Here is a 12,539-nt window from a genome sequence, read left to right on the forward strand (position 1 = left end):
ATCACATTCTTTCATAAAACATTTTCCCTGTTTGCCAGACTGGGATTGTTGTTACATAAATGAGGAACGCAACTCAGAAAAGGAAAAAGATTTCTGCAAGGCCACCTAGAGCCTTTGGCTGGGCAGAGAATTTTTAGTCTACGAGTCTGATTTTTATTGCAAGCTTTGAAGATGTCACCTCCCCCAAATCCTGCTTTTATGATGTAGTTTGTTCATACACAGACTAGGGCTGGCCTTCTCCTGGCCTATTTAAGTGGTATGGCTGGGCAGAAAAATACCTCCTGCTGCAGAAATCAGCTCTTTCCTCTGGGAGTTTCCCTTTTTGTCTTTTTTCGGTCAGAGACAGATTCTCACTCTGTCCGCCAGCCTGGAGTTCAGTGTCATGATCATAGCTCATGACACCTCGACCTGCCAGGCTCAAGCAATTCTCCTACCGCAGCCTCCCAAGTAGCTAGGACTACAGGCATGCACCACCACATTCAGCTAATTTTTAAATATTTATAGAGATAGAATTTCCCTGTGTTGCCAGGGCTGGTCTCAAACTCCTGGCCTCAAGCAATCCTTCCCACCTTGGCCTCTCAAAGTACTGACATTACAGGCATGACCCACCGTGTCCAGCCTCTCTTCACCTTTGATACCATGGAGGAGAAATGTGGCTTTTCATTGTATCCTGGCTCCAGGGAACACCTGATAGGCCACTGTGTTGTGGATACTTTCAAGTCAATTTGAACTGCTTTGTTTAAGGAGCATGGGCCCTTAAACCAGATTACCTAGTACAAAATCACAACTCCACTATTTCCTAATTTTGTGGTCTTGGGTGAGTTACTTTTTTGTGCCTCAGTTTCCTCATCTTGTCTTTTAGGATTGTTGTAAGGATTAAATGAGATGAAAAGTACTTTAACAGTACCAGCACACAGTAACATCTCAATACTGTTAGCCCTTCTTATTTGATCAGTGATATTTTTTTTTTTTTTTTTTTTTTTTTTTTTGAGACGGAGTCTCGCTCTGTCGCCCAGGCTGGAGTGCAGTGGCCGGATCTCAGCTCACTGCAAGCTCCGCCTCCCGGGTTCACGCCATTCTCCGGCCTCAGCCTCCCGAGTAGCTGGGACTACAGGCGCCCGCCACCTCGCCCGGCTAGTTTTTTGTATTTCTTAATAGAGACGGGGTTTCACCGTGTTAGCCAGGATGGTTTCGATCTCCTGACCTCGTGATCCGCCCGTCTCGGCCTCCCAAAGTGCTGGGATTACAGGCTTGAGCCACCGCGCCCGGCCTGATCAGTGATATTTCATCTCTGTTTAACTCTTTAAAATTTTTAATTAGAAGTGTGCATTTTTAGGATTTCATGGGGACTTATTTTTTAAGAGACAAGGTCACCCTCTTTCACCTAAGCCAAACTTGTCCAGCCTGTGGCCTGTAGGCCACGTGTGGCCCAACACAAATTTGTAAGCTTTCTTAAAACATTATGAGATTTTTTTTACAATTTTTTTCCCTAGCTCATTGGCTATCATTAGTGTTAGTGTATTTTATGTGTGACCCAGGATAATAATTCTTCTTCCAATGTGGCCCAAGGAAGCCGAAAGGTTGGACACTCCTGACCTAGGCTGGAGCGCAGCAGCACAATCATGGTTCACCACAGCCTTGAACTCCCAGGCTCCAGCGATCCTCCTCCCTCAGCGGCCAGGGCATCTCTGGGACTACAGGCACGCTTCACCATGCCTGGCTAATTCTGGGGGCATGGGGGAGGAAAGACAGGGTCTCGCTTTGTTGCCCAGGCTGGCACCCTGGGCTCAAGCCATCCTCCCACCTTGGCCTCCCAAAGTTCTGGTATTACAGGTGTGAGCTACCACACTTGGCGTGTGTGTGTGTGTGTGTGTGTGTGTGTGTGTGTGTGTTTGTAGAGACAGGGTCTTGCTTTGTTGTCCAGGCTGATCTTGAACTCCTGGCTTCAGGCAGTGCTCCCAACTTGCATAGGGACTTTTTATTTTGGGTAGGAAAGGATGGGAGCACCTACCTTTTTACTCCCGCCCAGCCATTTCCTAATGTAGAATTCTAGAAAAGAATGACTTTTCTCTCTGTAGCATATTCTTAAACACACTCACACACGTGTACACACCAACTTGCTTTCCTAAAAACCCCGAGGCCCTGCAATCTGGCTAGAAAAGAAAGAAAACCATTTCAAGATATTTAATTGTACAGGGAGCTTACAGGATTGATCGAGAGCTTAGCTTTTTACAATAGTCCAGTGAATAAGAAATGCTCCTGACAAACGATCAATGATAGGATAATCACTCTTTATCCCCCTCCTCATTCTTACCTTCTTTCAGGAGAACAGGGTTCAGAAGTCAAAAATCTTTATAGACGCCGCTTTTAAATTAAGCAGAAAATAGACATTGACATATTTGTTAATCTCCTCTAAATCATTACCGGGGCTGGCTGCTTTGCTGTACAAGAGGAGAGGGGCCCTCGGTGTGCAACACATGGATATAACTGGCTTAACAACAGCCTTTTATTTTTAGAAAATAAAATTTAAAAAATATATTTCCCCCTAAAACAAAGCACACAAATCCTTGACCTTCACATGAGCATTTAAAAACACATATATTCTCCACTTCAGTCTTTTCCTTGCTTTGATGCTTTTTTGAGGTGGGTCTTGAACCATAATCAGAGGCATTACTGAAGGAATCAAACAAGGCAGGCTTTGGAGGAATGCCCTGTGATCTTCCTAGTCTCAGTAGGGCCAGAGCATTACAGGCGTTTATTTTGTTATTCTTTCAAAGCTCTAGAATAGCTTGATTGAGAGGGTAAGACCCAGAAGCCAGCATCCTCCGTCCTTCCAACTTGGCGAAGCCAAAGCCTGGTTTCTGAAACACGGTCCTCAGCCCATAGCTGCTCCCTCTTCTGCAGCCAGTTCTTAACTCCTTGCGAACAGCAAACCAACTCTCCAGCTGGTTTCCCTATAGTGGCCGCTGCAGGATATCTACGTGCCAGCCTTCAGTACCATTTAACGTGGAAGAACACAGGCTTTGGAGAGAGCCAGACCCAAGTGTAAATCCTGACTTGCCCACTTAAGAGCTGGATGCAGCCAGGTGCGGTGGCTCACGCCTATAATCCTAGCACTTTTGGAGGCCAAGGCAGGCAGATCACCTGAGGTCAGTTTGAGACCAGTCTGGCCAACATGGTGAAACCACATCTCTACTAACAATACAAAAATTAGCCGGGCGTGGTGATGGGCACTTGTAATCCCAGCTACTTGGGAAGCTGAGGCCGAAGAATCACTGGAACTCAGGGGGCAGAGGTTGTAGTGAGCCGAGATCACGCCACTGCACTCTAACCTGAGCGACAGAGCAAGACTCCATCTCAAAAAAAAAAAAAAAAAAAAAAAAGAGCTGGATGCCATTGGGGAAGTCCCTTTACATTTCAGAGCTGTGGTTTTCTTACCTGTAAAATAGATACCCTGGCATAAAGTTGAGTAGTCATAAGGATTAGAGATCACATACCTGAAGCAACTGGGAAAGCACTCAGTAACATTGAAGTATTTAATGTTACTTTATCAGCCAGGAGCCCACCATCATCACTTAGCCTTTCAGAAATTAAAGGGACACTACTACTGAAGCACTTGTCTTCTGCCCAAGTAAGCAAGAAAGGACAGCTAACAGTCTTCAAAAGCTTTGGGACCCAGACTGCTGCATTTGAGCCTTGGCTGTGTCACTTGCTAGCTTTGTGACCTTGGTAAGTCGCGTAAATTCTCAGTGCCTCAGTCTCCTCACCTGTAAAATGGGAATAATAAGAATACCAGTCTCCTAAGGTTATTGTGATAATAAATTAACAAATATAAAGCACTTAGAATGGTGCCCAGTACCTTTGATTATTGATTACATGCATTGGATAGCCAGGAATAAGTTTTCTTTTCCAGCTTGCCTCATTTTTAAAACTTTTCATTTGATAAGAATTTCACAAAAAAAGTTACAAGAATAATTCAATGCTTTTTTCCTCAAATTCACCTATTGTTAATATCCCATTGCTTTATTATTTCTGCATATTCACATGTGTACATGTATTTATTGTCTCTTGCTCCACACACACATGCATTTTCTTTGAGCCGTTTGAGAAGTAATCTGTGGACCTCTTGTCTGTATTTTTATTTTATTTATTTAATATTTATTTTGTTGAGACAGAGTCTCACTCCATTGCCCAGGCTGGAGTGCAGTGGCGCAATCTTGACTCACTGCAAACTCCTCTTCCCAGGTTCAAGCAATTCTCATGCCTCAGCCTCCTGAGTAGCTGAGACTGCAGGCATGTGCCACCATGCCCTGCTAATTTTTGTATTTTTAGTAGAGACAAGGTCTTGTCATGTTGGCCAGGCTGGTCTCAAACTCCTGGCCTCAAGTAACCCACCTACCTCAGCCTCCCAATGTGCTGGGATTATAGGTGTGAGCCACCGCACCCAGCCCTCATGCTTCTTTATTCATAAATATTAGTGTGTATTTCTAAGAACACAGACTTTCTCCTACATAACCACAATTATCAAAATCAAGAACCGTAAACATTGATACTACTAATTCATGATTCATATTAAATAAAATTTTACCAATTATCTCAATGTCCTTTTTAGCTTTTTTTTTTTTGAGGGGGCGGTCTGATATCTGATCTAATGAGCACACATTGAAATTCATTGTCAAGTATTTTTAATCTCCTTTAATCTGAACTGATTCTTCGACCTTTCTTTGTTTTTCACATTTTTGAAGAGTGAGCCACTTTTTTGTAGCATGTTTCCTCAGTTTGGGTTTGTGGTTAGATTCCGATTCTGCTTTTTGGGCAGGACTGTTGCGGAAGTCACGTTCTGTCCTTCTCAGGATGTCATCAGGAGTCACAGTATCAGTCTGTCCTATTGATGGTAATTTAATTACTTGTTTGAGGTGTTGTTCACTAGGTTAATCCACTATAAAGTTACCATTTTCCCCTTTGTAATTAATAAGTGATTTGTAAGGAATATTTTAAGACTTTGTGAACATTCTGTTTCTTATCAAACTTTCACCCACTGGCTTTGACATCCATTGATGATTCTTGGCAGAGTAATTTACTGTGATGCTTGTAAAACGGTGATTTTTCTAATTCCATCATTTCCTCTACACTTACTGTTCTTCTGCTGGAAGAGACAGTGTTCCCTTTCCCTTCTCCCTCATTTAATTACTTATATGAGGGTGAACTGGTAGATTCTAGTTTCATTCCACAAATACCCTGTCTGGTGATAAATATCATTATTTATTTTAGTGCTCATTGTCCCAGATCTGGCCAGTGGGAACACATTCAAAACTGGCTCCTGCATTGTTCTAACATGTCTCAATCATTTTTTGAGGGCTTCCACCTCAGGTTCATCTGATGTTTTCCCTGCCTCAACCCTAGAATCAGCTATTTCTCCAGGGGATCTTGGTTTCTTTCTAGGGAGAAGGGAAAACATTTGCTTCCCTGCCAAGGGTGTTCTGAGAATGTCTCATCTCCAAAGACACCAGCCAGCCCTTGATCCCTCAGCCCTCCTGCCATCAGCCCTCCAGGCAGATCTACGCTAGAATGTCATCCGTTAGTATGGGGCCCTGTGCGTTCATGCTGTTCAGATGTTTTGGAAGGAACACTGCTGAGGCACCGGGGCCTAAAGCAGCACATCAGTGGCACCTTCACAGTTTTGAAATGGTGATGAGCTTAAAAAAAGAGATAGAGTTGGGCATCCAAAAAACCTATAAAAATGGAACTTAAGTACTATAGTTACATCCCTCCTCTGTTAACCTGTGTTTATGTATAATACTTACTGCTCAGTCAGCAGCCCAAGGCTGTTTATGGCATATGATTCATAGTGGTGTAAAAAACGAGGCCTGTTCCCAGACAGGCATGCTTGAAGTAGACCTTCGTCTTCTGCATCCTATCACCTGTGCTCATGTATTTATTTGTCAGCTTTGGTGACAAAGCACTTCAGGTTGTCCCTAACACCAGGGGCTGTCACCTATTGCTCCTTTAGCTAGACTTACTCCTCCTTACTAGGCAGGCAGCTAAATTTTCAGTATTGATTGCAGATCCCATTCTGAAAGTAATTAGGAAGAAAAGCACACCATAGCAACACCTCTACTGGGACGCTATTGATTGGGGGAGGGGTCCTTCCTTGTTACAAGGAATTCCAAAGTCTCCTGTCTGTTGAGTCAGAGTACCGTGTGCAGTGATCCAAATGAGGTTTGCCGACTGCCTTTCTCTTTTTACATCCTCCTTCTCCTTTAGCCCAGGAAGTAGAATGTCTTTGTCACTCTGGTCAGGGATTGGCTCTGGCAGTGGCAGCCCAGGCGGGAGACCACAGGCTGACCCACTGAGCTGACATAAGACATGAGGATCTGGCTCTGATTAGATTGAGTTCTGCTAATTAGAGGTTAAGAGTATATAAACCTGAGATTAGAAGCCATGAAGTACTATGGCTTGTAACTTTAGGAGGTATTCAGGTCCTTGCCAAGTTTGGCAGATAACTTGCATGTACACAGGAAAACAAGAGCTGAGCTACTAGTTTGTGCTTGGAGCTTGGGGATGCTCTCACCACATCCCACATATGGAGTAGCCCAGCTGCTTTGATGTTGGTCAGCAGGGATAGGCATGGTGTCAGCGTACAAGTACTGGCCTCGGGAAGGAGGAGTCTGGGTGGTGTCAGCAAGATGCTGCAGGCCTCTAGGTGGCTACTTGCACCTTCTCAGGGAGAGGCATGGGCGAGGGACTGCCATCTCAAGTCACACTTGTGACTGCCACAGGGAAAAGAGGGCATGTGGGCTTCCTGTGGCAAGATAAAGACAGGTCTGGCATCTTGTAGGGCCCTGTTAATCAGCAAAGAGCAGAGAAGACAATGGAGAGCCAGGCCACAGAGGGAAGAGGGGGCAGGCTGATGAGCTTCCTGTGATTGTGGCTGCTTCTGTGCAGAGAGATTCCTGGTCACTACAGAGTGTGACGGGCATGTTTATCTAATTGCAGGGACCCCGGAGCTAAGCACAGCTGAACGGAAGGAGTTGGAGAACAAGTTGAAGGAGCGGGAAGAATTCTTAATTCCCATTTACCATCAGGTAGCCGTGCAGTTTGCTGACTTGCACGACACACCAGGCCGGATGCAGGAGAAGGGTGTTATTAGCGTAAGTACAATGGTTGCCACTTCTCCTGACTTGTCAGAGGCCCACATGTTAGCAAGTATGTGTGTGTGTTGCACACAGGCTCACAAGCAGGGAGCTATGAGGGCCAAATTAAAACAACTCCTGCAGATCAAAACATTTTCAATATTTTTTAGATTTTCGCTTTTTCTGTAACTGTTATCATCCTAAAACAATGTATAATTTAGGTTTCCATTAATTCCTCAGGAGGCAAGCTGCATTTTACTGGTGGAAAACTGAGTCACATGTGCCTTCATTTGTGACGGGTCCTCAGGATGTGGGTTACTATAGGGTTAAGGTTCCTGCAGCAGCTAATTCATAATTGATCTGCAAGTTGTTTGATCCATCTTCTCAAAACCAATTTCTCCTTGTCTGGTTATCTGGGAACTCACAGCCTCTTCCCCAGAACATCTTAGCCATGTGTGGGATCAGCATTAGCTGGGCCCATGGCTGTGCACAGTGCTGCAGACAGCAGGGCATGTGGGCTGCAATTCTGCCCTGGGGAACATCTGGAAGTGCTAGGAGTTTACAGCCAGCTCTTGGGTCTCTGAAGGGCTTGCCTGGAGAATCAGTTTTTATGCCTGTGGGTTTCCCTCCAGACTGAGCATTAAGCAGGAATTAGGACCGGGCTGACTAAGCTTATTCTTCTCTGCATGTAGGATATCCTGGATTGGAAGACATCCCGTACCTTCTTCTACTGGCGGCTGAGGCGTCTCCTGCTGGAGGACCTGGTCAAGAAGAAAATCCACAATGCCAACCCTGAGCTGACTGACGGCCAGATTCAAGCCATGTTAAGGCGCTGGTTTGTGGAAGTGGAAGGTACAGTGAAGGTAGGTGGGACACTCAAAGAGAAGCCTTTTTGCTGAGTTCCTCACACCACCTGAGGGCTGCAAGGCTTGCCAGCAAAGAGTCCACAGGCCTCTAAGGGCAGGAGTGGAAGGGAAGCATAGAGATCCAAGCTGTTTTCTCCCCTAGCTACTCCCCGTAACATGTCATGTCATGACATCTTGTTAGAAGAGGTGGTAGGGCATATGTTGCAGCTTATGCAATCACTCAGCAGACCTTTTTGAACACTTGCCGTGTACTAGACACTGTATTTGGTTCTGGGGGCATGGCAGTGAAAGAGGCAGATGTTGTTCCTATCCACATAGAACTCACCATCTAGAGGGGGAGACAGATAAGAGGTCATGCACAACAGTGAGGCCCATGCTAAACACAGCAAAGGGCACAGTCAGGGCACAGCGAGAGGACACTTGACCCTCTCTGGGAAGGATGGGGGAGGTCTAAGAAGTCTTGTGGAGTAAGTGATGTCTCAGCAGAGGCTGGAAAACAAAGCAGAAATGAACCAGAGGAAAAGGCTGGATTTGGGGGCGGTCAGGGCTTAGGAGGAATATTCCTGCAGAAGGAATAGCATCTCCTGCTGGAGGACCTAGTCATCTAAGCCACGAGAGTAAAGAAGGAACATCCTGCAGCTGTTTCAGGGCAGCTCAGAGACTGGGTGCTTGGTAGGAAGAAGGGGCAGGGGCATGATCACACAGGGCCATGTAAGCTGTCAGGGAGTTTGGACTTTGTCCTGAGGCCTGTGGGAAACCACTCAGGTATTTTAAGCAGTGGAGTGACATGCTCTGACTTCTGTTTTAGAAAGACCACTCAGGGGGCTGTGTGGAGGAGGGAACTGGAGGGGCCAAGAGCAGAAGCCCAACAGGATGTGATCGGCAGGAGATGCAATGACTAGAACTGAAGAGCTGCCTATTTCCAATCAGAAGTGGAAGGAAGTGTCCACCCTTATGCAGGGAAAGGGATCTATGAAGCTGGCATTTTCTTGGGGTGATCTCACAGAGAGGGCTCGTGACCTAGAGCAGTAACCCCGCTGAGATGGTGTCCCTGGTGCTCTAGCCTCAGTGTTGGGGATGGGGTGGGTCTCAGGCCAGGATGACCTAGCAAGGGCACCAGCGTTTGCCCCTGGAATAGTGGACTGCATAAGACAGTCCATGGGAGAGGATGGGAAGAAAAAGTTGGAACTTTTATTTCTGTTTATTTTTACTAACAAAAAGAAATTAACCTTTATTAGTAATGAATATATGGATTAGTCATTTACATCATATATGCATTTTATCAGAAAACTGGTAGTATGTGCTCAAAATATATCTGTCTGTCTGTCTCGTCGCTATATGTGATCACAAACGCTCGGTGACTAGCAGGTTAGAGCACTGATGGAGGGCCGGGAGGCTGGTGGTGGCTTGAAGGGTCCTGGCCCACAAAGAGGGGCACTCTGGCCTCCGCCTAGAAAGTGTTGCTTGAAGCCTCTGCTCATCATTCTCAAGGAGGAAGTCCAAGATTTGCTGTCAGTTTTAAAGTCAGTGAATTGGGGTGCTTCTAGGATTCACCTTTGTATTAAGTCGGCCCATTTTTTTATGACTGAAAAGCTTCTTTGGATAAATATTTCAAATGTGCAGTGGGGGAGCACAGCCTTCTCCGACATTTGGTTCAGGTTAAGGTCAGTCTGTGGCATCATAATTGAGTGAGACAATTTTGTCAGTGGCTACTGGCAGCTTCTAGTGGAAGTTGGCATTGAAAGTCAGGCAAGTGTAAAATAAGAGGTTGTTCTCCAGTTAAGAGTGGCCGGCTAGGTAAATGGAATGTGTGTGTGTGTGGCCAGGAGAGGTCTGCACTGCCTCCCTACCACATTAGTCACTAATGGACGTGTCCAGCCTCAGTAGGCACAAGGATGAGGAGAAGGAATAGTTTCCCTCCAAGCATGAAGCAAGTAGATAGGCCCTTCAGCTTTTCCCTAGCATGCTGCTCCCAAGGGGACAGAGCGTCTGAAGAAATAGGTCATTGCCATCTCAATGGAGAGAATAGTTGACCACGTGTGTACAAGCTCCTGGCTGGAACTGAAGTACAGAAGAGAACCCCAGCCCCATAGCTCAGGAAGAGGCTGCCTAGGCACTGGGAGCCAACTATGCCGAGCATTGAGGCCATTTCCCTTGTGCCCGTGTACAAAAGGCAGCATTCTCCTGAGCGCTCTGAGAGGAAAGCCGAGGACTGAACGTGAGGACGGGTGATCCTATGATGTCAGAGCATGTGGCTTTGAAACCTCCTTCCATATTCTGCAGGCTCAGCAGGACCTAGTTTAGTGTGGGGTGGGTGATAAAATCTGCAGCGCCCTTGAGAGAAGAAAAGGTTGCAGTGTTCAAAAGCCATCTGTGTGCCTCTGAAGGAGTGATACAGAATCTGCTTGCTGTTTGGAAATGGTTTTTGTTTTTTCTTTTTGGTTCTTCAAACAACGATAGATACTGTGCGTTGTGTTTCTCAAGTGCAAAGACTGGCTGAGTCTAGACCTGGCTTTGCACCAGGAAGTGACCCTCTAATCCTTGTTGTGGTTGGTTACTGGTAAGAAAAGACATTTCATGATAGGCATCTATTAGCCATGCCGTGTGTTCTTTTTGTTCCTGGAGAATTTGTTTTCTTAATCTTAATCCTGAAAACAGAGATTCTGGGACAGAACACTGAAGACACGGTGATGTTATATAACTGAGCACTATAATTCTTTTGTTTCCCTTAGAGATATCTGTTACCATGAGTTATGGGAGTCTGTTTGAATCCACTGGGACGATCCTACTCTAGGAAATAGTAGGATTTATGGTTCATAGTTTCACTGCAGGCAGAAGCAAAGCATCACTACAGCTCCTTGACGAAAATAACAAGAATAGTAGTTTAAATTGGGTCATAAGAACATGGCACACATTTGTATCCTGGGCACGGTTTCTCACTTGATTCTTAGATCCAAAATTTGAAGTATGTGGTTTTTCAAACAGGCTGATTGAGTTATTTTTTCCCAAACCCCAATAGTAGAAATTGAAATTAGGACTCTGCATGGAACAATGAGAATGTGGGTTTTGAAATCTCATAAACTTTGGGATCCCAGCTTTGTCATTTACTGACATGAGCATATTATTTAAGTCTCTATTTCCTCATCTGTAAAATGGGGGTGATGTTTATGTCATGGGGTTCAGTGATTTTAAATAACATGATGAGTAAAGTATGGAGCATAAGTCAGATGTGGTGACTCCCGCCTGTAATCACAGTGCTTTGGGAAGCTGAAGTGGGAGGGAGGATCACTTGAGGCCAGGAGTTTGAGACCAGCCTGGATAACAAAGCAAGACCCTGTCTTCACAAAAAATTTTAAAATTTGCTCAGTGTCCTGGCACACACCTGTAGTCCTAGCTCCTCAGGGGGCTGAGGCAAGAGCATCGCTTGGGCAAAGGAGTTTGAGGTTATAGTGAGCTTTGATGGCGCCACTGCACCCCAGCCTGGGCAAGAGAGTGAGACCCTGTCTCCAAAAAGAAAAAGTATGGAACACAATGTCTGGCTCAGTAGACATTCAAAATATGCTAGTTTCCCCTCCTCCATGTTAGAAGGTAAAAAAAATAATAGCAACACAGACCAAGTCAAAGATGTACAGCTGACTGACCTCGGTGGAAAGGGGGCTGACTCCGGAGCACAGTGGGTGCTCAGACGCTCTTTGGTTTGGCATGCTCTCATGTTCCCACAGCCTGATGCCATGGTGCGTTCTTACTGTTCACATGGCGACCCACTCGCTCTTGTTCTGGATTTCCAAGTGAAACGCATGCTCAACGGAGGCCCCTGTGAGGATCATAGAGGAGAAAGCACTATTGATAGGGTCGCCTATTTCCACTGACCTCAACACCTGGCCTCAGGCTACTGATGAATAAGCCTCATACACCAAACTCTCACACAGGGCCAGGCAGGGAGGACGTAAGGTAGAACCTGGAAAGCATTGCTTGGCCCTGCTATGGGCCTGGAGCTGAGATGGGATTGGCTCACAGGAACTTGGTTCACAGGGGTCTGGTGGCCACCCTAGCCCACATGTCCTTTGGCTATTGTACTCTAATAGTATAATATCACATCCTTTCTTGGGCTTCTGTTGGATAGGGCTTAGCCTTGTAAGTATAGGTGTGTTGAAAATGTCTTTCCAAAATATGCATATTCCTTGGGATGTGTATGCCATCCCTACTCCCATCAGGCTGCATGTTTCCCAGAAGTGGGAGGAGCCTCCCTAGCTGGAGGTGTCTCCAAGCAGCTCCCAAGGTGAGTTATTAGTAGGGCATAGTAATCAGGGCTACATCCATCAGGTTGTGCCCTGCTCACTCCCTGGCGCTGCTGAACCATTGTCTAAGGAGGACTTAACGGCTATCCAATAGGTTAGAAATGAAACTTTCCAAACAGGTCATTTAGATGTTGTGAGATAGAGTAATTACTACATAAAATTAGTGAGGCTGACTAGTGCCTGAGATACTTATCCGCTGATGCAGAGAGAAAGTGTCTGTTGAACATTCATTGGAGGACAGG

At 45.6% G+C, this 12,539-nt stretch overlaps 2 protein-coding genes and 1 long non-coding RNA gene across 14 annotated transcripts in view; 1 reads left to right on the forward strand and 2 right to left on the reverse strand.

Annotated features, from left to right (window-relative positions):
• TADA2A (transcriptional adaptor 2A) overlaps positions 1–12,539 on the reverse strand; it is a 556,520-nt gene that overhangs the window by 383,283 nt on the left and 160,698 nt on the right. The gene's annotated exons all lie outside the window — the stretch shown is intronic.
• The window catches only part of ACACA (acetyl-CoA carboxylase alpha), a 329,721-nt gene that overhangs the window by 309,453 nt on the left and 7,729 nt on the right, over positions 1–12,539 (forward strand). For all 10 annotated transcript variants that reach the window (XM_050764555.1, XM_050764552.1, XM_050764562.1 and 7 more), the window contains 2 exons: positions 6,997–7,151; positions 7,826–7,996. In XM_050764555.1, the coding sequence (XP_050620512.1) occupies positions 6,997–7,151; positions 7,826–7,996 (326 nt within the window). The remainder of the gene's footprint in view (positions 1–6,996; positions 7,152–7,825; positions 7,997–12,539) is intronic.
• LOC126939357 (uncharacterized) overlaps positions 1–12,539 on the reverse strand; it is a 54,717-nt gene that overhangs the window by 16,763 nt on the left and 25,415 nt on the right. For 2 of the 3 annotated variants that reach the window (XR_007720359.1, XR_007720357.1), the window contains exon 2: positions 11,641–11,813. This is a non-coding gene — a long non-coding RNA (uncharacterized LOC126939357). Of the gene's footprint in view, positions 1–1,277; positions 3,768–11,640; positions 11,814–12,539 lie in introns of those variants that run through there. The other variant, XR_007720358.1, reaches the window with a different exon arrangement.

Source organism: Macaca thibetana, chromosome 16 (genome assembly GCF_024542745.1).
Source record: "Macaca thibetana thibetana isolate TM-01 chromosome 16, ASM2454274v1, whole genome shotgun sequence".
NCBI lineage: Eukaryota > Metazoa > Chordata > Mammalia > Primates > Cercopithecidae > Macaca > Macaca thibetana.